At 42.8% G+C, this 25,376-nt stretch overlaps 1 protein-coding gene across 1 annotated transcript in view; it reads right to left on the bottom strand.

Moving 5' to 3' along the window:
* Positions 1-5,071: 5,071 nt before the first annotated feature.
* Positions 5,072-25,376, bottom strand: part of mtus2a (microtubule associated tumor suppressor candidate 2a) — a 60,597-nt gene continuing 40,292 nt past the window's right edge. Inside the window, exons 7-19 of the mRNA XM_063204211.1 lie at positions 24,767-24,900; positions 21,160-21,258; positions 19,090-19,394; positions 16,495-16,561; positions 15,256-15,341; positions 14,906-15,034; positions 12,991-13,096; positions 11,787-11,860; positions 10,940-11,038; positions 9,457-9,576; positions 8,700-8,800; positions 6,276-6,595; positions 5,072-5,085 (exon numbers count right to left, since the gene is read on the bottom strand). Coding sequence (XP_063060281.1) covers positions 5,072-5,085; positions 6,276-6,595; positions 8,700-8,800; positions 9,457-9,576; positions 10,940-11,038; positions 11,787-11,860; positions 12,991-13,096; positions 14,906-15,034; positions 15,256-15,341; positions 16,495-16,561; positions 19,090-19,394; positions 21,160-21,258; positions 24,767-24,900 — 1,654 coding nt within the window. The remainder of the gene's footprint in view (positions 5,086-6,275; positions 6,596-8,699; positions 8,801-9,456; positions 9,577-10,939; positions 11,039-11,786; positions 11,861-12,990; positions 13,097-14,905; positions 15,035-15,255; positions 15,342-16,494; positions 16,562-19,089; positions 19,395-21,159; positions 21,259-24,766; positions 24,901-25,376) is intronic.

Raw genomic sequence — 25,376 nt, 5'->3', positions numbered from 1 at the left:
AATCTGGCAACACTGTCTAACCCTTAATTAACCCCTTCCCCTCTACAACTACTCATGGCCTAACACGTTTGTCCCATAGCCTACATGTGACAGCGCAAATCAACAGAGCTAACATTCAGTTGTCCATAGTGTACGTACATGTCCACGGGACAAAACAACTCAGTGCAGTCTCAAAGGTCCAGTCACCCTGGGGGCGCGTTGTGCACAGTGCACAGAGTTATGCTTGTATGGAAAGGCCCAATGTGGGGATGGAAAGCCCAATGTGGGGATGTGACTTAAAAAGTTGCTAGATTTTGGTATGTTTTGACAGTCTTACCAAGCAAACAGTCATTTTTGTTTATGGAGACGTGATTCTGTTGTACTATCCCACAATGGTGCTCGACTGTAGATTGTGCCACTGAACTGAAATTCACAATTCCTACAGGGGAATCTAATCAGAGGTTTTGAAATCAGATCAACTCAGAGGTGGTTTGAAATTAATCTGTGATTACCAGCTGTATGGGTGCATTGGAATATTCTTAAAAATTGAATATCCAACCAATTCAACCACAGCGCAATAATGCCATGTCCCAACAGGTGAGGTGTGCAGTTGCGACGTGTACAATGGCTTTCCAAACTCAAACATCTGTGCACTGACATGACAGAGTAACCAAGGGCTGGACGCTTATGTTTTGCAGCCTTTGAGATGAGATGAAGCAACTGGGTGAGAATGGGCACAGTGTACATTTTGCTGTATTGATTAATCCAGAGGTGTCAAACTCTTTTCGGTCCAGGGGCCACAAACAACCAATTTCATCTCAAGTGGGCCAGATCACTAACGAATAGTTGCGAAATATCTCAAATTTCAGTTTCATATAAGAATCACATTACGAGTCAATCATTTTGAGGTGGATGACAGGAGCATTGACTGTAAATTGGGGACCAAAAAAAGGCACATTTGTTCTCAAAGTATTGAAAGGTTGAATCTCAGACACCTCCAGTAACTTTGTAATGGCCTACAGAACTTCTTTTTTTGACCCACTCCGGCTCCTGGGCCTTATGTTTGACACCCCTGAATTAAACACTTAGAGAGTAAGATCCACACCATGAGTGTTAAATTAGAATCTCACGTTAGTGTTACGTTTACTCTGCCAAAAGCACTGCGCTGTCTAAAACTACACTGCAACACACACTGCACTATTGTGCTACGCTACATCAAGACTAGCATTGCTACACTTCAGAACACAATCAGTTAATGATATGAATCAGTGTTTAATATTGTTATTACTGTCTTTCCATCATGGTGTGAACTCTTTATGGCTCATTAATATCTTTAAACACAATCATTGCTGTCGCTGATGGTGCTGATGCTGGTTTCAACCACCATCATCATCATCATCATCATCATCATCTTCATTGTCATGAACTCTGTCACCACTACCACCACCACCACCATCATCATCATCATCATCATCATCATCATCATCATCAATACTATCACTATCATCATCATTGTCGATGTCATCATCATTTCTGCCATTTAAACTCCAGTGGTCCTTTCTGTACATACCATTCCAAACTGTACACAGACAACCCCAGTCATCACAGTGCGAACTGGGAGTCATTCCGTGTGTCTGCTTGGTTTGTCTTTTCAGTTTTTGTTGTTGTTGTTTATTTGTTAACATTTTAGTTCATGATGGAGATTTTAAAAAGTCCACCACTTCAGTGAAAAGCATCAAATAATTTAAATACATTTTTTTTAAAAAATGCCCCAGCATTGCCCCCCCAACAGCAATAACAACAACAACAACAAGAAACAAAAACATTCAAAGTTAGAAATGACTATTTACAAAGCATTGGTTCAGTTATTGTTCAGAGTTAAGAAAACCTCCACAGTAGGCCTATAAACAGTGAATGACCTGTATTACATTCTCCCATCACAGTTTGTGATCAAATGACAACAAACTAGTGGTAGCTTTTTCACCAGATTTGTATTAGTGTTATAATGTTTTTTAGTCAGGCTAATTTGAAAATGATGGTGCAGCCCTCAGATAAGCTGCGTATACCCTTTTATTCCAGATCTGCTTACTTTAACACTCAATGACATACAGCTCTTTTTACAGTAGCAAAACTGAGAGAAGTACAGTGGTTTTGCGTCATTTACAGTGTCATAGACAATACACGTGGACGGAGTCATTATCCACAAATGCCACTGAAACATATAGCTGTGACTGTGTGTGTGTGTGTGTGTGTGAGTGTGTGTGTGTGTGTTACCCTGTAGTTGTGGTTCCAAAGAGCCGAAAGACCGTGTGTGGACCAACATTAAGCAGATAGTGTTACAACACATTTTGGTCACTATGAAATATTGCAATTGCTGATGGCAATTATTAATTTCCAGTAAAAAAAAGGAGGTAAAACTACTGTGTTGACCCTATAATTAATCATTCCTTACATCTTTAAAAAGGGGCAAAAGCACATAACCGTGAGCATCTAGCACAGTCAAATCAGTCAAAGAGGCTTACAGAGAAAAAACCCTGTACGCACTGGAAAAGAAGATAGCTGAAATGCCCATCATGAGTGTTTAACAGCTACATCTACACGAAAGTCCCTGAAAGTTGTAGAACAATTAGTATCTGACCCCCCCCCTCTGCTGGAGTTGTTGTCCCCCTAGAAATAATACATTCTGTGATGACATCACCTATGGGTGTCATGGTAACAAGAATGTTGCCATGTGCAGCTCATTGGGAGTTGGCCACAGGTACAGTAGATACATTCTGATTGGCCAAAGAAGGAATAGGGGAGGAGACGAGCAGTGCCTCGCAGTCATTGGTCAGTTGGGAGCTGGAGTTTGACCTGCATTTGTTTCCTATTGGTCAAAGCCAGGCTCCCGGCCAGAGGGGGGTGTTTCTATGGGAGAGGACTCAGCACTCGTTCAAGTAAAAGACTTTTGAATTAGACTATAGAGGAGAACAGGCACAGCAGAGACTACAAATGTCCTTAGGCTTCAGTGGCGCAATACATCTCACTACTGTATAAACTACAGCGAATTTGTCAAAAGAGATACCCACTGCTGTCCCATACAAACTTTTAACAGTTTATTCACATTACTGAGTCTTGTTTTATTTGTTTATCGCCACTATATTGCCTTTGACTGCTACTGCATCCGTGTGCCCAACACTAGAGGTCATCTCAAGAGTCAAACATACCCTGTTTAGAGGAAGTAACGCCGTTTACTGCCCCCACAAAAGCAAAGTGCAGTAACTACGTCACGGACTCATAAAAACTAGGGTACTTCGTCCCGACGTGCCTACATCACTAGTGATGCGCGCCTCATTGCCGAACTGCAGTGGGCACTGCACTGGGACTCACTAGTTTCAAAGAAGCGATTTAGGGTTAGATTTAGGGTTAAGGTTAGGGTTAGGGTTAGGTTTAGGGTTAAGGTTAGGGACGGTAATGGAGGGTTGTCATGGCGACGAATCAAACGTCGTCGGCAACAAGGACGTGCATCGCTATTGTGACGTAGGCACGTAATACCGCCTCCGGACGAAACAACCTAGAATTTCATTGTTCCAACTACGCCAACATTAAAATGCCTTCATAGCCTTGGTATTAGGGTTGGATATTTGTAGTTACTGCATATTTGACAGTATCTCGAAAAAGGGACACATTTGGACCCTAAGGCTTTGTCACAAGATAAAGGGGGTGTAATGAAGACCATTTCAGGCTGAAATCAATTGTGACAAAATATGTAGTTAGTTACTGCACTTTGTAGGGCAGCGTACGGTACTTGCACCACTGTTACCATGAGGTGGCTACATACATGTACAAAGGAGAGACATGCCTGACATGAGGATCTACACATTACAACAGAAACAATCCAACAAAGAGTACAGCATAAGTCATGAAAAAAAAACTGGAAGACTTGAAAAAGCACATGCACAAAGAGTACGAAAGAAAACGTTTTCGATCGAATGTACAGCACATTTAGATTTACAAATGCCAGCATAGAGGAGAATCACTGTGATTCTAATAACTCCTGTAACAGTTCATGTGTAGTCACAATCTTGTTTTCCGGTGTATTTTTGTTTTTGTAAACATATAAAATCTAGAGAAGTAGTGTCATGCCAGACAACCTGAGGGGAGAGGGACTAGAGAGAGGCCGCCTTTGGCCTTCACTGTAACTCATGGAAGACCCTGTGAAGCAGGAGAGGAATGTGGAGATCATGCTGGTCTCACTCAGTGAAAGATATCAGACAAACTCTACGTATGTGACCGTGGGAACGGACAGCAGGCGTCAAAAGAGCTAAAACTCGACCCTACTGTGGCGCAAACGCTAGGGCAGGGATGTCAAACTCAAATTGACTGAGGGCCAAAATCAAAATCTGGAACGAAGTCGCGGGCCGAACTCAACAATTATTTTTACAAATGGACTAAAATTGTGCATGCATGCACTTCATACTCGTAGTTAAATTGTGCATAGTCTTTCCCATCATATTTGTTAGTTAAAATGTATCTGCATATCCTGTGACACAGCAAATTCCATGTTCAAGTTGTGTTACGATATACATTAATGGTGTATGTGGGCCAACTGTAATACACATTTGAAATTATCTCGTGGGCCAAATAAAATGGTTCCGTGGGCCAAATTTGGCCCCCGAGCCTGAGTTTGACATCCCTGCTCTAGGGCACTCGTCTGTTATGCGGCCGACCCGGGTTCGATTCCCCCGATGGACCCTTCCCCATCTCTCTCTCCCAACTGTCCTGTCTGATAATAAACAAAAAATACAACAAAAAAAAAGAGCTAAAAGTTCTATGTGGACTGCATAGATCAGGAGCGACGAACGCGCCAAATGTTCAATCTTGAAAGTTTTATCAGGTAGAGCGACCAACAGAAGCTTGTGTTTGAAAAATGTAAACATTTCAATGGCTGCCGCCTGATTCCTCCGAGCTCATTATGTATTTTTTGCTGAAATTCAGCTTCTCTGTTGACAATTTTGACGCTATCGACGCTAGAAACGCTTTTGCAGGTTTCAGCGCTTCTGCCGCTTGCTCTTCCATACAAAGTCAATTACTTCCACCGCTCTCCACGCCTTCAATGCCTGCTACCTGTTCCCCGAGTGAGCAAAGACACAAGTCACTCTCCACACTGCAACGTCTCACTGCATGGCATTCTTTTTTTCCACTCAGGTCATATCCAAATCTCTCTATGCACCTCCCTGATCATTATTATTTCTCTGTCTCTCAAATTCTCTCTCTCTCTTTTTCCCCTTTCTCTCCTCTTACACTCTCGCTCTCCCTACATCTCACTTCCTGTTGAGCTCTCTCCACCTCCTTCTAGCTTTTCCTCATGCTCTCTCCCTCTTCTCTTTTCTCTCTTCCCCCTACTGCCATGATAGTTCCACCACCGTCTCCCATAGTCTGTACATTTCTCACCCTGTTTGCTTTTCCTAAAAGGTAGACTATATAAAAGAATTAGGAATTGGCCCTACCGTGGCTGATATGGTAGGGCACACGTTTACCACTCGGCCGACCCGGGTTCGATTCCCGGACCGGGTCCTTTGCCGGTCCTTCCCCATCTCTCTCTCTCCCAGCTCACTTCCTGTCTCTCCTCCACTGTCCTGTCTCACAAAAAAACAATAAAGGCTGAAAAGCCCCCAAAAAACACTTAAAAACAAAATAAAATAAAAACGAATTAGGAATCGAGGGTGTCAAGTGTCCCCACATCTACACACATTTTTGCCTGGGGGTGTGACTAGTGTGAGACCTGACAACAGGAGGAGGGCTGTATGGCTGGAGGGTAGCTGGTCGGCTGGTAGCTCAGGTTCATCTGGCAGTATGCTGTTTGCTTTTGGTTCTCGGTTCAGCGCTGGGAGGTATAACGTTTGAGACGCACACCACACACGCACGCACGCACGCGCACTTACACGCCATGCACGCACACACATGAAATTGTATGTACACACGAGCGGACACAGGCACACATCCTTGCACGCACAAACACACACACACGCACATGCACACAAACACGCACACGCACACAACCTCATGGGCCCATCTCCTCTATTGGGAGTTGACACAGGGAGCCAGAACTCTAGAAGAGGAAGAGGAAGAGGAGGAGGAAGAGGGAGAGTGCCTGTGGGCTGCCGCAGGGCTGCCTGGCCCGGACACCACCTGCTGCTGTAGGCTCCTGTGTGTGGGAGTGCCATGTGGAGCACTGGAGCCCACAGGGTAGCCATGCGCCGGGCTCCCAGGCCCAGACAGGGGCAAGCAGGCTCTGTGTGTGTGTGTGGGGGTACCACCGTGGTGGGTGGGTGTGCTACCGCCCGCCGGGTAGCAGAAGTGAACGGGGCTGCCGCCACCACCTCCTCCTCCGTGGATCGGGGTGCCCGGGCCGGGGGAGTAGATGTACGGGGGGATCTCTGAGGAGGCGGGGAAGAAGGTGGAGGAGGTGGGCGAGGTGGAGGTGGAGGAGGAGGAGGCGCGGTGGCTGGGGGAGGCGCAGGGGGACATCTGCAGGCGCCACATTAGCTCCTCGTTGTTGCGACTCAGGCGCTTCTTCTCGCTGGACTCCTTCTCCACGCTCACTTGCAGGTTCGCATTCTCCTCCGACAGGTGCCTGAGGAGGACACACGCAAGAGGTGGAGAGGTCACACAGAGGTGTCAAACGTAAAAGTAAAATTTTACTTTTGTATTTGCTTGTGATGTTGGCTTGAATATGTCCTCTTTTGAAAGTCGCTTTGGTTATAAAGCGTCTGCCAAATGCAATATAATGTAATGTAATGTAAAAAAACAAACGAAGAGTTCAGATGCAAAACCCCCTAACTCCATTTCTGAAGACCTGCACTTCTATATTTTTAGAGAACCCCGTTGTTGATTTGGTTTACATTTATGTACTTGATAATACATATAAATAGTTATATTACATAAATAAAATAAAAAATATGCAATTTTGATAGCTTTGTATTAAATAAAAATGAATTAAGATTATTTTATGAAAAGGCACTTACGGGTTTTTGCATCTGAACTCTTCAAACACCGCCAACACAATTAACTTATGTGAGTAACTAGTAGACCTGAGCACTTGTCTTACGATCTCTTACGAACGCAGCGATGGTTGGATCAAATTTGGTTCTTATTAGGTTTTTAGTGTTTTTCAGTAGCATCACAGTCTATTTACCTCATTAGGTACAATGGATTAACTGATGTAACAGCAATGTACCATCATGTGCTAGAGTTGTACCAGTGTCGGAACGGGGGATGCAGTGGTGCTTTTGGGCTCCCTAAATTAGGCTTTCTCAACTTTTATTGCAGACAAATGAGTAGAGTGCAGCAGCAGTAACATATATAAGAAAAAATAAAGAATCAAGAAAAAAATGCCCAACACTTTAAAACTCGTTCTGGTGCCCTTGAATTGTACTTATACCATGCATTTACTTTTACTTTTGATATCTCTGAGTAACAACTTAAAGAAACTCCCGCACACTGACCATTTCGCTGTTCTTTCTTTAATAACGACGTTTCAGCAATCTGTTTGCCTGATGAAGGTCTAGTACCAAAACGTCGTTATTAAAGAAAGAACAGCGAAATGGTCAGTGTGCGAGAGTTTCTTTAAGTTGTTGCTGAGTGACCCATGAGCCATCTCCGACGCACCTGCCAGCTGAGGTGTGCGAAAAAAGTCGAAAGATATCTCTGAGTAAACATGACATTCAAAACTTTGCCTCCAGTTCAAAATCAATCTATGTTCCAAAGAAGGCCTTCTGCTAAAAGATACACAAGGCAGGGTTATATCAGATTGTGGAAACAAATTTGCATCATGTATACACTCCATGCACCAAATACAGTATATTGTAAATAAATGATAGACGATCCCTGTCTCTCTCTCACACTTATTTCATGCCCCAGTCCTCACTATACTACAATAAAGGCGAAAATAAAAAGTAAAAATAAAAAGTTGAGTATTACGCAGATGAACAAATGTAGTACCTGCGGTGACAAAAGTAGTAAGAGTGTCTCATTACGTGAGTGAGGTGTTACAGTAGTTGTCAAAGGTGTAAGTTTGGCATTTCCAACAACTTCCAACACAAAATTTCATAAAAATCTGTGCGTACATTTTTGAGTTATCCTGCTGACAGACAAACAAACAGATAGAGAAACAGACAGACAGACAAACACCATTAAACACCAACACCAACAAATGAAAAACCAACGCGACAAAACACCTCCTTGGCGGTGGTATAGTGTATTACTTCAAACTCTGCAACGAGCTCCCAGCCCACATACGTTCGGCCCCATCCCTATCGGTTTTTAAAAAACATCTTAAGACACATTTTTACGCCTTATCTTTTAACTCTTTACAACTTCCTAGTTTTCCTTATCTAGTGTTTTACTTATTGTTTGCCCTTCTTTTAATTTGTTACATGAGCCCTCTGTAGTTTTAGCATATTTATTGGTACCTTAATTAGCCTCTTTTTATTTTATTTTTTCAGACACTTCTTGTATATATGCACTTTAAAATCGGTTACTATATTGATTTTAAGTGCTTCAAAGATTACACTGTTTCTATGTTTATTTTTATTTTTTGTTGTCTTTGTGTGTCTTAAGGGGTCCTCAAGTCCTTTTATCTGCCTGTCCAGCACTTTGGTCAGCTATCTTGTTGTATTTTAAAGTGCTCTATAAATAAACTTTGACTTGACTTGACTTCAGTGCAGTTCTGGACTGACCTGGAGATGGCGAGGTTCTGGTCAATGCGCGCCTTCAGATCCTCGTTCTGCTGCTGGAGCACTTGGACCCGCTCCTCCAGAACCACATTCTTATGGGCCTGCTCATGGGACAAAGAGCACACACGCACACAGCCTACCATCACATTCTTGGATAACCAATTATATGTGCAAGATACTTCCCTTGATCATAATTACCATAAATATAATCTGTCCGACAAATCATTTGTTTTACATGCCATACAGGTGGTAAAATATTTTGAAACATTTGAAAAAAAAAAAAACATTAAATATTTACCTCAGGTACATTTGCAAGCTTAGTTAGCTCACTGATGGAAGTTGTTTACTCTAACCAATGATAGGCCTAGACTAAACATTTTTTATTAAAGGGGGTGGGGTGGTCCCTACCTGACTCTGCAAATGATTCTGAATTTGATGAGGCCTACTCATGTTGTTAATCAGATAGCCACTATTATTACACACTATACGTCACTGAAACTGAACCAACCTGGAGTGCGTTTCTAGAAAGCATCATTGCTAACCACTTAAAACCTTAGTTGTTTGCCAACGGGAAATTGCATTGCAACAGTTAAGTTGCTAACTTTGTTAGCAACAATTCTGTCAAGAAACACACCCCAGACCTTTCATGTGAGCCGGATTGTGGAATCTTGCATACAAGCCTCACACCAGGTTCTAAAGGTCGAGTATCCTGATTTTGAGGCAGCCCCTTTGGGTTCTAGAATCTTCAGTTTGAGCCTACCACTTTCTCCAGGTCCAGAATCTTCTTCTCCTGGTCGTGAATTTGCTGGTTCTTCATCTCCAGAATGTCCTTCAGGCTCTTTAGGTCCTCCTCGATGTGCTGGTAAGGGGCCAGGGCATCCTGAAGACAGACACAGAAGGAGGGGCATAAAGTGGAGACTGAGAGACTGTCTTATTGCAACACTCTTCTGAGCACTTATGGTCCCACTCGATTTTAGTGTTAAGTTTTAACTTTTTGAGTACTGCATTAACACGGTTAAGCCATACATACACTTACAAATAGTCTTAAATTCAACTCTCTTAAGTGTTAAATTGAACTCTTTCTGTGTTTAACTAACACTGAAGAGAATCGAATTTAACACTGTGAGTGTATATCACTCAATGGTGTTAATTCAAATTACAGTAATAGTAATGGGCTGGAGTGTGTATGCACTAAATATTGCAGTGGTAATTCAACACAGTTCTGAGCTGAGTGGTTTAGTGTTAAATGTAACTCTCTCGATGTTGAATTAACCAAGTGGGCAGTGTTGCCAGATGAGGCTGATGATTTCCATCCCAAAAAATGCTCTAAAACCGCCTGGAAGCACTAAATCCTGCCCAATTCTATTGATGTATATGGGAAAGATTGGGTGAGTTTTCCTGCAAAATGCCATTTTTACCCGCAGAAGGCCATCCCAAGCAGCCCAATTGGGCGGGAAACAGCCCAATCTGGCAACACTGCAAGTGGAACCATATAGCTCAGAACTGTGTTCAATTGCCACTGCAACATTTAGTGCAGCGGTTCCCAAACTTTTCCCCCTGCGCACCCCCTTTTCCATTTGAATGTGGTTCGTGCACCCCTTAAGCGAATGTTGCAAAGCCGCACATTTTGGGCAATCCTCATTTCCAATAGACCTGACATTTTTTCTACCATTATTGCAATGGAACTTGTTGCATGACAAGTTATACATTACACTTCAGGTGGATCTTTCCAGCATATATTTCAGCAAACAATTAAAACTGTGTAATGTTCATTGATTCTGTATTTAAAAAACACACATCTCAGCCATTGCTCTATTCAGCTCGCGCACCCCCAGGGGTGCACGCACCACAGTTTGGGAAACCCTGATTTAGTGCATACACACTCCAGCCCATTACTACTACTGTAATTTCAACTCATTCATTCATTTTAATTTCAATTTTCATTCATGCTTCATTTGTTGTGTGTGTGTGTGTGTGTGTGTGTGTGTGTGTGTGTGTGTGTGTGTGTGTGTGTGTGTGTGTGTGTGTGTGTGTGTGTGTGTGTGCGTGCACGTGCGTGCGTGCATGCACGCGTGCGGGGGTGTGTGTGTGTGTGTGTGTGCGTGCGTGCGTGCGTGCATGGGTGCGTGTGTGTGTGCGTGTGTGTGTGTGCGTGCGTGCGTGTGCGTGTGCGTGCGTGCGTGCGTGCGTGCGTGCATGCGTACGTGCGTGTGTGCGTGCGCGCGTGCGTGCTGCAACGTTACCACAATCTGTTCGTCTGCGCTCCTCCTGAGGGCGTCCTCGAACCTCTTGGCCTTGTCCCTCAGAGCCTGGTTCTGGAAGGTCAGGGTGTCCACCTGGTCCTGAGCACAGGCAGCAAGATCACTTTTTAAAGGGACGCTGTGTGAGATTTTCAGTTGTTTCTTTCCAGAATTCATGCTACCCATTCACAAATGTTACCTTTTTCATGAATACTTACCACCACCATCAAATTCTAAGTATTCATTATGAGTGGAAAAATTGCACTTTTCTTACATGAAAAGGGGGATCGTCTCCATGGTCCGCCATTTTGAATTTCCAGAAATAGCCATTTTTAGCTGCAAAAATGGCTCTACTTGGACCATACTAGAAAATATGTGTTTATTACTTTGTAAACTTTCATGTAAAGATCAAATTTGGCAATAGGCAGCCCAGTTTCAATGAGCCGCATAGTTGCAGCACCTTTTTTGCAAGTCACCATGTTACCATGTTTTACAAGTCACCATGTTACCTTTCTGCTCAGTCAAGTGGTCTTGGGTATCTTGAAAGACGCTCCGAATAAAATGTTTTGTTTTATATTATTTATATTTATATTAAAATGTGTCTCAATACATAGGGGGTGTGCTATTGTAGTGCAGCAACCAAATACATCGGCCCATGTGTCCTTGTGTGTGTGTGTGTGTGTGTGTGTGTGTGTGTGTGTGTGTGTGTGTGTGTGTGTGTGTGTGTGTGTGTGTGTGTGTGTGTGTGTGTGTGTGTGTGTGTGTTTGTGTGAGTGAAAGAGAGAGAGAGAGAGAGAGAGAGAGAGAGAGAGAGAGAGAGAGAGAGAGAGAGAGAGAGAGATGTGCCTACCTGCAGGGAGAGTCTAAACTGCTGGAAATCCTCCTCAAGTTTACTCTTCTGTTGCTCGTGGGCTTTCCTCAGATCTGTGTAAACACGTGAACACACAGGCATGAAAACACATACACACACACACATTAGCCACACAAATGCAGAAAAAATTACAAGTTACCTCCACATCAGCACACACACACAGGTACGCACACACACAGGTATACACTTATGCTAGGGTGACCAGATGTCCCGAAAAATTCGGGACAGTCCCGAATTATAAGCTTTTGTCCCGAATCCCGAATCTGACTGTGCATGTCCCGAAATTTAGACTTACCTACTAATAATAATGTTTTAACCAGGTACACATCTCAAACTTTTGGCTACTGCCGCCTGTGCCCCTGAGAGGCTGCTTGTGCAGCCCCAAATATGTGAAGTGGCTGCGTTCCGCCCCTCAGCAATGTATCTATTTTATCTTGCTGACATTCTATTTGATTGCAACAGTAAGCGCGAGCAATTACCGGCGCGCATTTTCACTTTCATCGACAAAATGACAGTAGTAGCGACATGGCAGATGAAGAGCCCCACCATGCGAGTAAAAAACAGAAGCGACAGTGCAGGTAGATGAAGGAATGGGGAGGGGAACTATATTCTGGTTTTAGACCGTTCTGTCAGCGTGCATCCTCGCATTGTATTGTTTATTTTTTGACGTTCCGAGTTCAGGCACACGAGTGCACTGACAAGCTAACTTGCAGTGACAGCAAGCTAATCCATTCGGTGTTCAAGTGTACAACAACCTCGCAGCTCAGATGCCAAAGCATCGATGCAGGTAGGCGTCACAGAAAGCGTTAAAAAATGAAGGAGAAAATGAGAGGTCAACAGCAGCTGCGGGATTGACATGGCATCGAGGGGGGAAACAATGCAGGCATCGCAGCTGTGGGGGAAAGAAGTTTAACAAGTAGGCTACTAGCCTACTGTAATAATCAATTTATTTCAATCATGTTTTCAGGGCTTGTTATTAGGCTATTCTATAAATCGAAAGGTCTGAATTGCATCGCTATAGGCCTCGTTAATTTTTAAAAAAATATTTTTTTTCAAGGACGACCACAATCCCCCCCCCCCCCCCCCCCCCCAACCTCATCTGGTCACCCTAACACATGCACACACACACACACACACACACACACACACACACACACACACACACACACACACTCACTCCCACCTCTCATGGTGCGGGTGTGCTCCTCCTGAACGGTTGCCATGGTGAGGCTGTTCATGGCTTTCAGTTCTCCCATGGCGGACGCATGACAGACAGCCATCTCATCCATCTAATAATGTTACACACACACACACACACACACACACACACACACACACACATGTACGTTCGTACGTACACACACACACACACACACGCGCGCACGCACGTACGTACACACACACATGTACGTACACACGCACACACATGTATGTACACACACACACGTACGTACACACACACACACACGTACGTACACACACACACACACACACACACACACAAATACACACACACACACACACACAGACGCGCACACACACAGACGCGCGCGCACACACACACACACACACACACACACACACACACACAATTAGTCATTTCACTATATGATTGACAAATTGAAATGTCGTCTCGCAACCGCTTCATTCCTGTGTGTGTGTGTGTGTGTGTGTGTGTGTGTGTGTGTGTGTGTGTGTGTGTGTGTGTGTGTGTGTGTGTGTGTGTGTGTGTGTGTGTGTGTGTGTGTGTGTGTGTGTGTGTGTGTGTGATTGTAGCACGGAGCTACAATCAGAAAACCACGGTAAACAACATGATCTGAACTGCTCGAGGGGTTCGCATGCTTTCAAGCAGCACTGAATGCCACCACTAGCCACTCAGGCATCCTATAATGACTAGGGCTGGGTATCGCAGCCATGTTCCTGTATCGATTCGATTTCGATTCTTAGGGCTTTGAATTGATTAATCACGATTCAATTCGATTCATTCCAAATCGATTCAATCCGTTCCCTTCTTGGTGCCAGGATTTCATCCAAAAGATGCTGTTGCCTGTATTTATATAAAAATGTCAAAGGGCTGTGGCTCAACATTGTTAACAGATTGCTAATTTGTAATAAATAGGCCTAGGCCTAATTGACTAATACCTACTGGGTATTTTCCATAGACCTGAATTACACAAAAAGAACAAAAAGAAAAAGAACAAAAAAAAATCGATTTTGTGCCCTGTGAATCGATTATGTGAATTTCGATTCGATTCGATCGATTATCGATTAACTTGATTATTTTACCCAGCCCTACTAATGACGCAACACCTTCACCAGGCCAGGAGCAATACAAATATCTTTTCTGTCCGGAACTCTACCCACTTTGTCGGGAAGCAATCAATTTTGAGCAGCTCCAACGGCCCTGGGTACAGGCGTGTTCAAGGCAGTGACGAGGTTTACGCAGAGACGTTCTATTGGGACTAAGAAAATGTTTGGTTTAAACTTTGGCACAGTCTTTTCTGGCCTCGACCAGTAGCAAACCAAGGGAGGCGGGTTAACTAGGTCATTTGGGAAGCGTTATTCGTTATCCTCTTGGTCAAACAAACGTCTCAGTACAACATTTGAAAGTCGATGATAATCAGGCAATCAGACTGTGGAACGAAGATTGGCCTAAACTGCCATGATGATGATGATGTGTGTGTTTGTGTACCATGGAGGTAGTATAAGAACTGGAAAGAGTGAATAAGTCCCGCCTCCAGTCATTTCAATGGGAAATACTAGACTAGTGAATTCAGCCAAAATTGAACGTTTTTTTCAGCTTCCAAATGGTATTTCCGCCGACAGTTTATTCAGCCAATTACGTGCCACGTTAATGACTGACCAGAAAGCTATATGAAAGACGGGCATTGGATGCATGGAGGTGCCCAACCACAGACCTGTAAAGGTCTGTGCGCCCAACACTAAACTCGCGTATCCACCAATCATCATGAGCGAAGTGAATGTCGGAAGTGCGAAAATGGCGACTTGCTAATCGGCGAAGCTAACCAGCCAAATCCTGCCCCCCTGGTGTGTACAGTTGAGTTGGGACTGTGTGTGTACAGTATGTGAGACCGGACCTGTTCCTGCTGCTGGGTCCTAAGCTCCTCCATCTCTGATTGGTGCTCGGCTCTTAGATGCTCCAGCTCGGCTGAGTGATGGCTCCTTAGCCCCTCCTCCAGAGCTGACAGCTCCGCCTCCTGTTTGCCCTGCAGCAGACACAATGGAAGAAGAGGTCAGAAGAGGAGTCACCCACTGACTTTTGCTATTCAATTCAAATTAAAGGGTGGGACTTTGACTAATTACAATCAATTCGCTATGATTCATTCATTGCATAGAAATAAATGGATCTTGATCGTCTGTACTCCAGAAAGCAAATGCAAAAGCAATTGTGATTGGTGCAATGTGTGGAATGTAAATATCTATTTACCTGCAGCTCTCTCACTTCCTGCTGGAAGCTCAACTCAAGCTCCACTTTCTCCCTCTGGATCAATTCCAACTGCTCACGGTTACACACTAATTGACACACACACACACACACACACACACACACACACACACACACACACACACACACACACACACACACACGCACACGCACACACGCACGCACACACACACACACACACACACACACACAGGCACACACACAGGCATACACACAGCAGGGCTACGTGAGTGTACATACAGTATGCATTTCATGTGACAGCAAACCTATTATATTCAAATCATCTCATTTTGGATGTAAACATTTGGATGTAAATATCAGCCTCATAAATATTGTAAATATCTGAAACCCACAGCTACCATAAACATGTGTTTCTCAAACTCTTTCAGACCAAGGACCACCTGTCAACTGAATTGGCAGTTGATGGGTGCTAATTTGACACTGCTAATTTTGATGCAGATCACTTACTTTTTATTCACACTATAAGCTTATTGAGTTGAAAACATGAAAATGTTACAAATGTAGCCTATTGCTAGTTTATCTTGGAAAAGTAGAAATCCCCTCGCGGACCACCTGAGCTCTGTCGCGGACCACTAGTGGTCCCCGGACCACACTTTGAGGATGCATGCCATAAACACAACCACTGACTTCTCTCTGATGTTCATTCAGTATCTCTACTCTACTCTACACCCACAACCACACCCACAACCCACAAACATTGTGCCATAGCACTGGTCTCTAGGGCTGGGCAATATGGGAAAAAAACAATATCACGATATGGATTACTTTATATCACGATAACGATATATATCACGATATAGCACAATAACATACGTTTTCAGTTATTCTCTTTATTTGCTCTTTATTTTTTGCATGTCGCAAAACAACCTTTCTTTAAAATGGATCTTTTTATTCTTATTTTTACAGTTACATTAACTTATAGTGTGTATTGTGACAACATGAAATGTAATTAAATGATATTCAATTGTATAAAATTGATCAAATTACTATCATGATATAAACGATATAGGAGAAAGGTCACGATATACACTTTTATATCACGATAACGATATATATCGTCATATTGCCCAGCCCTATCTCCCACTCGACATACAGCACTGTTATTACATTATTATTATTATTATTATTATTATTATTATTATTATTATTATTACATTAGCATTATTATCATTACTGTAATAATGTAATCACTGTACTCACCAACTTCATCTTGAATCTTCTCCAACTCAAACGAGAGTTGCTTCTCCCTCTCACTGGCACTCTGGGTCTAACACACACACAGACACACAGACACACAGACACACAGACACAGACACACACACACACACACACACGCACGCGCGCACACACACACGCACACGCACACGCACACACACACAGACACAGACACACACAGTGTTCTGAATGAAAAACTTCAATTCATCTTTAAATGATCGAACACTTCATTCATGAATTACTTCTTGAACAACCCTTGGATCTTGAGCATTAAGGTTTTAGAGGGTAGTGCACAGACAGTGATAACACACAGTGATAACACAATAACGTCCCAATAAGACTGGGTGACTTACTGCCATTCAGCTAGAAGGCAGCAGTACACAAATTAAAAGAAGATGACAAGTTGTTGAAGACAATGAAGATTTGTAGGGGGTTGGTCTTTGAAATGGAAGGTTGTACATGTATGTTTGCTGGCCAACCAATGGCTGACATGCCCTCAAGAAGGGCACCTAACCTCACATTGCTCCAGGGACTGTAACCAATAAGCCTGCACCTAAATAACTGTCAGTCGTTTTGGATAAAAGTGCACTGCAATGAATTGCAAAAAGACGACGATGAAGACAAAGGTGCTGCATTATACAGTATGGGAGTTTTTTGGCAGCAGGGGGCAGTGTTTTCCAAACCACAGCTGAGGAATACACTCTGTTGTCGCAGGCAATGATGATCAGCAAGTTTCACACAATCTCAGTTCAGCAGAAGTGGAAAGTATTTTTACTTTGTTACTGTACTTATGTAGTTTTTGAGTATTTGTACTTAACTTAGGTACAACTAAAAATGCATACTTTTACTTTCACAAAGTATCTGACAAGTACTTTTCATGAGAAGTATATGACAAGTCCTTTTTACTCCTTAAAAAAATGTAATTTTAAAAGTTGGTACTTAGTAAAAATGTTGGTGTCCTATTTCTACTTTTACTTGAGTAAATATTTAGCAGGTAATGGGTACTTTTAATTAAAGGGACACTGTGTGAGATTTTCAGTTGCTTATTTCCAGAATTCATGCTGCCCATTCACTAATGTTACCTTTTTCATGAATACTTACCACCAGCATCAAATTCTAAGTATTCATTATGACTGGACAAACTGCACTTTTCATACATGAAAAGGGGGATCTTCCCCATGGTCCACCAATTTGAAATTCCAAAAATAGCCATTTTTAGCTGCAAAAATGACAATATTGGGACCATACTAGAAATGTGTTTATTACTTAGTAAACTTTCATGCAAATATCAAATTTGGCAATAGGCAGCATAGTTTCAATGAGCAGCATAGTTGCAGTACCTTTTTTGACCATTTCTTGCACAGTGTCCCTTTAAGTACAAAACTTTAGTACTTCCTTTGTCCACCTCTCCAGTTCAGTAGACCTAACATGCGTAGACATAGTCAGTGTGTGCATGTCATTGTGTGTATTGTTTTCACTGACAATACTATATTATCGCAGTAGTTTGTACTGTTTTACTGTGTGCACAAAACACTTCAGTCTAAAGTGATATTATCATGAGAACAGGTCCTGGAAACACTGGTGCTGCAGCAAACGCTTTTTCTATGTTTTGAGAGAGCTTTAACCCGCGTAATCTTGATTGTTGGGGGTTGCGTTTTCTGTAGCCCATGCCCGGTATCCTAGCTGGATCCTGGCTGTGCGACGACCTGTCCCAGGTGCTGGACTGTGTGTATTATTGTGCACATAGACGACTCACTAAAGCCCTGGTGCAAAGTGTCTTTATCTGCAGGCTCAGTGGTGGACAAAGAAAAAGTAAAAGTAAAAAAAAGAAACCAACACAGGTACCTTATCTGAGTAAAAAGTAGACCAATGTACTTGTACGATAAGCTGATTCTGTACAGGTTGGGTTGAGTTTGTGGTGGTTCCTTGTTAGGTTTTTATTGTTTTTCAGTAATAACAAAGTCTATGTCAATAGGTAGGTCAAATGGAGTAAATGGTGTAACAGCTATGTAATATCATGTGCTACTGTTGTAATTACACCACGAAAGTACTTTTACTTTTACTTTGTCCACCACTGTGCAGGCTCAGGTACAGTATTTGGTGCAGATTGCCGAACCTGCAGAGTGCGGACACAGGTGCTGTGTGCAGATTGCCAAACCTGCAGACAACGGTGCTGTGTGCAGATTGCCAAACCTGCAGACAACGGTGCTGTGTGCAGATTGCCAAACCTGCAGACAACGGTGCTGTGTGCAGATTGCCAAACCTGCAGACAACGGTGCTGTGTGCAGATTGCCAAACCTGCAGACAACGGTGCTGTGTGCAGATTGCCAAACCTGCAGACAACGGTGCTATGTGCAGATTGCCAAACCTGCAGACAACGGTGCTGTGTGCAGATTGCCAAACCTGCAGACAACGGTGCTGTGTGCAGATTGCCTAACCAGACACAGGTGCTATGTGCAGAAGGGTGCTATGTGCAGAATGCCTAACCTGCAGACAACGGTGCTATGTGCAGAATGCCGGGTGCTGAGTGCAAAGTGTCTTTACCTGCAGACACAGGTGCTGAGTGCAAAGTGTCTTTACCTGCAGACACAGGTGCTGAGTGCAGACGGCGAAGGCCTCCAGGCCGAGTGTGGTCTTCTTCAGCTCGGCCCTGGTGCCCTCCAGCTGCAGCTGCTGCTCCTCACATCGCTGCTGCAGCCTCCGCAACTCCTCCTCCTGCTGCTGCTGCTGCTGCTGCTGGGCCAGGGAGGCGTCTTTCTTCTTCGGTGGAGTGGCGGGCTCCCCATCCTCCTCCTCCAGGGGAAGGGGCTCCTTCTGAGGGGAGGTGCTCTGGGTCGTCACCCTGGTGATGGCGGCCACAGGACGGGGTCTGCTGCTGGGGACCACTGGGGTAGGTGGTGTGGTGTGGTGATGGTGATGGGGTGAATGGAAGAAATTAGTAGTGCACACATAAGCAGCCTTCATACAAAACAGTTTTCATCTTATTAAAGGGATATGCCACCCTCAGGTCAAATTGAGGGATTGTCTCCCTAAGCCATTGTCTGAATCTATCAACACTGACCATTGCTTGGTCGCATTGCGCAGCGGAAAATAGTTCCCAAACCAAACATTAGTAAGTCAAACTCTCTGTGTTGATTTGCACTGTTATTTTCCACTAGATGTGATGTACAGTACGAAAGTAATGGAGAAAAACCCAGGAAATTAATTCACTTTGGCCAAAATGGTTCGATGGCAATGCCATATTGCAGCTACTACACAAAACCACGCTATGGTCAGTGCTGATAGATTTGGACAATGGCTTTGTTGCTATGAAAATCTCGGAACTCAGAGCCTCAATTTGACCTGGGGGTGGTATATCCCTTTAACTACGGCGCCCCCTTTACTGGGTATTGTAAGATATTGTCTTTTCCTACCCTTCATCACGCTGTGGCTCTTCAGATAAAAAAAATGATAGCAGTAATGTTATAATGAATGCCAAAATATGCACAATATTTCACTGAAAGTGAGCGCGAATGACACTTGGCACTGATGGAAGAATTGTCTAGCTGAGTGACATCTGTGATATGTAGAGATGTACCGGATCCAAGATCCGGTTCCGGATCCGGCAGGATAATAGGGTTTTTCACAGGATCCGGATCCGGTTCCAGGATCCAGGATCCGGTAGCCGAGGCTTTTCAGTCACAACCCCAATCGCTGCATGGAGTGAAAGCCCTTTGGAAGTGTGGCAGTAAGCCAATGAGTCTAAAAAATAGTTTGAGCCAACGTAATAAAAAGGGCCCATGTGTGTGAGTAGGCTATGTGTTTCAACTCTTTCGTACGATCCGGTATCCGGTTCCGGATCCGGCAGGATCTTAAGCACTGGATCCGGTATCCGGCAGGATCCTAAAAATCAGGATCCGGTGCATCTCTAGTGATATGTATGGTAGACTACTCTCGCACACTTCCCTGTATGCTGTATATACTGTACTTATGAATATTAGTTAGTGTCTTGTTAACAACACAATGGAGAAGTTGAATGTTTGGTAACACTTTATTTTAAGGATACATCTATAAGCACTATAATACATACAATGTTAATGCCTGCACAAGTAAATTGTAAGGCATGTACTAAGCAAACGCTAAGGCCTACTAGGTCCTTACTAAGGTTAAATTGGTTATAAATCCCTTATTGTGCATGAACAAGACATTTGCGAATACATGTCTAACAAATGTTTGATTTTGCTTTGTACATGCCTTACAAGTTACTTATACAGGCACATTGTATGTATTAGTGCTAATAGATGTATCTCTAAAATAAAGTGTTACCAAATGTTTTTCCCCAGCAGTGAAATATTGGAGATAACTCTAGCATAAGCGTGTTTAATGTTCTTTTGTCGCGCTTCATTCTAGCATAAATATGAGCACAAAAGCCTACAATGCCTCCTCATCCATAATGTTCATTGCAATCCGTGTCCTCAGTGTTCAATTCACCGGGAGGCAGACCTCATCAGTGTATTGAGGTAATGAATGCATCTTCCTCTCTCTCTCTCTCTCTCTCTCCCTCCCTCTCTCTCTTACTGTGTTTTACTCAGATTGAAGAATACGACTATAACACATAGAGAGTGGCAGATGCATAATGATGTATTAATTTATGCACGTGCTGTTGTGTACCTGGGGACTGGGGTTTGGGCGAGACCACCGCAAGCCGTTTGGGAGAGGAGACAGCCGATCGGACCAGATCTGGATTCTTCAGAACCTCCTTCTTGGAAGCTGTTGGAAGATGCCGGGCATTTTGTAAGCACTTTGGCAATTTATATATAATGGGGAATTTATTATTAACATGCATCAGGAATACAGAAAATACAGTGAATGCCTTCAGACAGATTGGAAAACATTTTAAAAAAATGAAAAAAAAGTGATTACACTTGTCAGAGCATTGATCGAAGAGATCTCATTTCACATTCTCTCACTTGTCTTTCTTTTGTTCTCATCCCCCCTCCCTCCCTACCCACCCCCCTCTCTCTCCCTCTCTCCCTCTCTCTCTCTCTCTCTCTCTCTCTCTCTCTCCCCATCCCCCTCTCCCAACTGGAGGTGGCCCATGGATCAATTTCAATAGGATTCACTGAAGCGCAAAATGGGAGTTCTGCTCTACCTCAACCATGCTCGTGTCATCCTCCCCCTCTCCCCAAATTGCACCCCAAGGGCAGCCAACACTCCTCTCTACAACCGCCAAAACATGTAATATTAATGTTGTATCAGTGTTAGTGTCAGAACACAAAGCTCATCACCTTCACACCACTAGGCTGATTTAACAGCTTGCCTGTCAGCGCTGAAGGGTGAAGACTGGCCCGAGAACTGATAGCTAGCATATTGGAGATGTACACGTGACAACTACTGTAGTGATTTGAAGAGTTGTATTTCTATTTTCACAAGGACTTAGGAGCTGTTTCCATGTAGCCAGATATTTTTAAATGTGGATATTTTTTCTCCTTTTTAGGTGGAAACACAACGTGTGGATAAAAATAAAAACTCCATTGGTGCGTTTTAGCCCCCAAATGGGATATTTTTAAAGTCGGATTTTTGATATGTGGGTTTTAAAACTCTGTTTACTTGGAAATGGAAGGCTTACACCAGTGTTAACAGGAGGAAAAAATATCCATATTTAAAACTATCCTGCTACGTGGAAACAACACCTAAGTAAATATGAGGCGGGGGATGGATTCACACGGCGTAAATGCAAAACTATGAGTAACGTATGACATTGGCGCATGGAGAAACTAGGCCTACATTTCAGCCATTTATGTTTTGAGAAATTACATAAGATTTTACCCATGACATATACGTATAATAGTAGTACATTGTCATTTATTTAAAGAAAATGCAGTGCAGTAAATCATGTCTGTTTGCAACACACTTTTCATTCGTCCCTCATGCAGGGGTCTATGCAATGGAAAAAAAATAAAACAAAATAGGAGCACAGATAAGAATTTAGGAGCACTGTGAAATTGTTAACGCACAGACAAAAAGGCGGGTCTCAGAGAGTAGGCTATGCCTTTTTCCCCACACACATAGGTGTACACATTCTACATGAGGGGTGCTGGTCACAGGGCCAGTTTTTCAAAATTCCTCCCAGCGAAAGGGCTGAACAACATATTACACATTTACGTCTATATTCACATTCATTACACATACATTTCTATATGCAGCCAGATGTCTCCTCTGCTGTCCCTTTTCTGAAGATTTTTTTATTGCTCCCAAACCCAAGTTAACAACAACAACTTGACTAGGCTTTTGATCCCTCTGTCTTTCAAGCACTCATGGTTTTCTCTATAGGATGTATTTACTCCAGGAGGAAAATGCGAAGGAAATCGTTTTTCAAATCGTTTTTTTTTTTAAAACGGAAATCGTTTAAAAAAAAATAAATTAAATAAACATTTTCGGAAACTATGGCGGCCCAATTTAAACTGTGGTGGTGCGCCATAGTTTCCTCAATGTATGGGAAACACTGGTATATGTATGTGGCAGAGCCATAGAAGTTAGAGTTTGGCTAATCCCATTGACCTCGGTGTTCCATTTTTAGACAAAGATGGCGGCTCATGGAGTACTGTATTTGACAGTCAGATCGCCATTGACATATAGTTCCAAAATAGTTCCAGGAAGTGAGTGTCGAACACATAAAGGTCAATGTAATTCATTTTAATTAATTCTTATACAAAGCGGATTCCAAAAAAGTTGGGACACTTTGTATTTTGTGAATAAAATCAAAACGCTGGCATTTTCAAAACATTCAATATGTTAACAAGGTAGAACATTATGTACAGACAACAAATCAGTTGTTAAAGTGAAGCAGAATTATTGTTTTGAGGTAATTATGTGATCATTTAAAATTTCACCCTTGCAACAAATCCCAAAAAAGTTGGGACAGGGCCAATAAAATGCTTTTTATAATGGATAAGACTAAACCCAACACAAGGGATGAGACTGAACAGTTAAATACTTTGACTGATGGCATAATTTAGATATTCTGACGTGCAAGACATGATTTCAGCAGCTCAACTGATCGGTGTGTTCTTCAACTTGTTTAGCTTTTTGTTATGCTTAATATGTGGCATATCCTGACTGCAAGAAAACAATTTTGTGACCTGTTTACTCTTATGATGGAACCACACTGTTGGAACATAGTAGAGATTTAAATTTGCCACCATTAGGGGACAATACCTGAAGGCGGTGCTCCAAAATATAATGCCTTGGTAGCTATGTTTGCTGTTTAAAGTCTGTATGCATCATTTAACATTCATTTTAATGCTCTACATGAGTAAGAAGACCCTAACCAAGTCACCTCTGCACCCCCTTACCATCGTATATGCTGTCTTTCAGACTGACCACTAAATCAAGCTGAAGTATTCATTTTCTATATAACCTGGAGGGTGCATGACTCCATAATTTTCAAACAGGATTAACTATTTTCCATCCTGTAATCAGAGGACAGTTTCACATGTCTCCTAGGTCCATAGAATGAGCTTTTCTGCATGTAACACTGTTTAATGTCTGCATCATGTGCATTAATCAAGTGTTGTGTTTATGGTCATTTTTTCGAGAGCTGTCATTGTTGGAGTGTCATAGTTTGCTTATTGACCACAAGTGTTTCATGATCTCATAACTCATGCAATGATAACACAGAACTCTATATTACGGAAATAGGCCTTATATGCCTGCAATTTTGATAATTCAATCTTTCTGTGTAATAGATAAGTAATTAGTCCCTCAAAATCTTCACTGCTGAGTGCCACAGCCTTTCTGTGATGGTATTTTAGTTGTGCATTAATGTTGGCAGTCAATATAGTTCCTTTTAAAATATTCTTCCTTGTGTTATTTTTAGAATTATCCAACTATTACAACATGTTTTGGCCCTGTCCCAACTTTTTTGAGATTTGTTGCATGGGTCAAATTTTAAATGATCACATAATTACCTCAAAACAATAATTCTGTTCATTTGATATGTTGTTTGTACATAATGCTCTACCTTATTAACATATTAGATGTTTTAAAAATGCCAGCATTTTGATTATATTCACAAAATACAAAGTGTCCCAACTTTTTTGGAATCCGGTTTGTATCATATTTGCTTATTATGTAGTGGCTCTGTGTCTCCAGCGAAAAAAAAAGCTGCTGCCTAGAATTATTTCAATCCACGTGAATCACATCACCAACCGATTTCCTGAACCCCGGTCGGTAGTCACAACTCTGAATTCCAAGGCTCTGATGTGTGGTAACTCACCGGCGGCAGGTGGAGGGAGGAGGGAGCGGCGTTTGAGGGCGAGGGTGGCGGGGGGCTGGAGACTGGGCTGGCGGGTGGAGCCCCCCTGTGGAGTGGAGATGATCCTGTGGAAGGGCGGCTCGTCGTTTACACTGCTGGGACCTGGAGCAGAGAAGAGGCAGGAGAGACTTATAGAGCTTGAAAGGCCCGCCCCTTAGTTCCGCATTTCACGGGACCTAAGCTGACCATCTAACAACATGGTAGCGAGTAAATACTTCTGATCTCAGTCATTATATGCGCTGGGCTACAAATATGCTGTTTAAGAGGCTAGATAAAGATGTATTCATGCAGAAGTATCAATGTTTTGTTCCGAGGCCGTCTGCATGAAAAATCTGAAGAAACACAGCTTTCTAAAAAGTTTGGGGGTTCGTAGGAAAAATTAAACAAAAATATCAGAAACAACATATGTGGAGCTCGTGGCACAGCTCGAAGGGGCTCGAAATATCATTTTAATACCGACATTGGATTACATGCTACGATTTTCGGCTAAAAACGCCCTTGAGGTCCCATGAAATCGGGGGAAGTGACGTCACTTTCAAGCTCTATACGACAGGACAGGGAAGGAGTGACA

Source organism: Engraulis encrasicolus, chromosome 7 (assembly GCF_034702125.1).
Source record: "Engraulis encrasicolus isolate BLACKSEA-1 chromosome 7, IST_EnEncr_1.0, whole genome shotgun sequence".
Lineage (NCBI taxonomy): Eukaryota > Metazoa > Chordata > Actinopteri > Clupeiformes > Engraulidae > Engraulis > Engraulis encrasicolus.
Note: the sequence above shows the minus strand (reverse complement) of the source record. Positions and strands in the feature narration are given on the sequence as shown.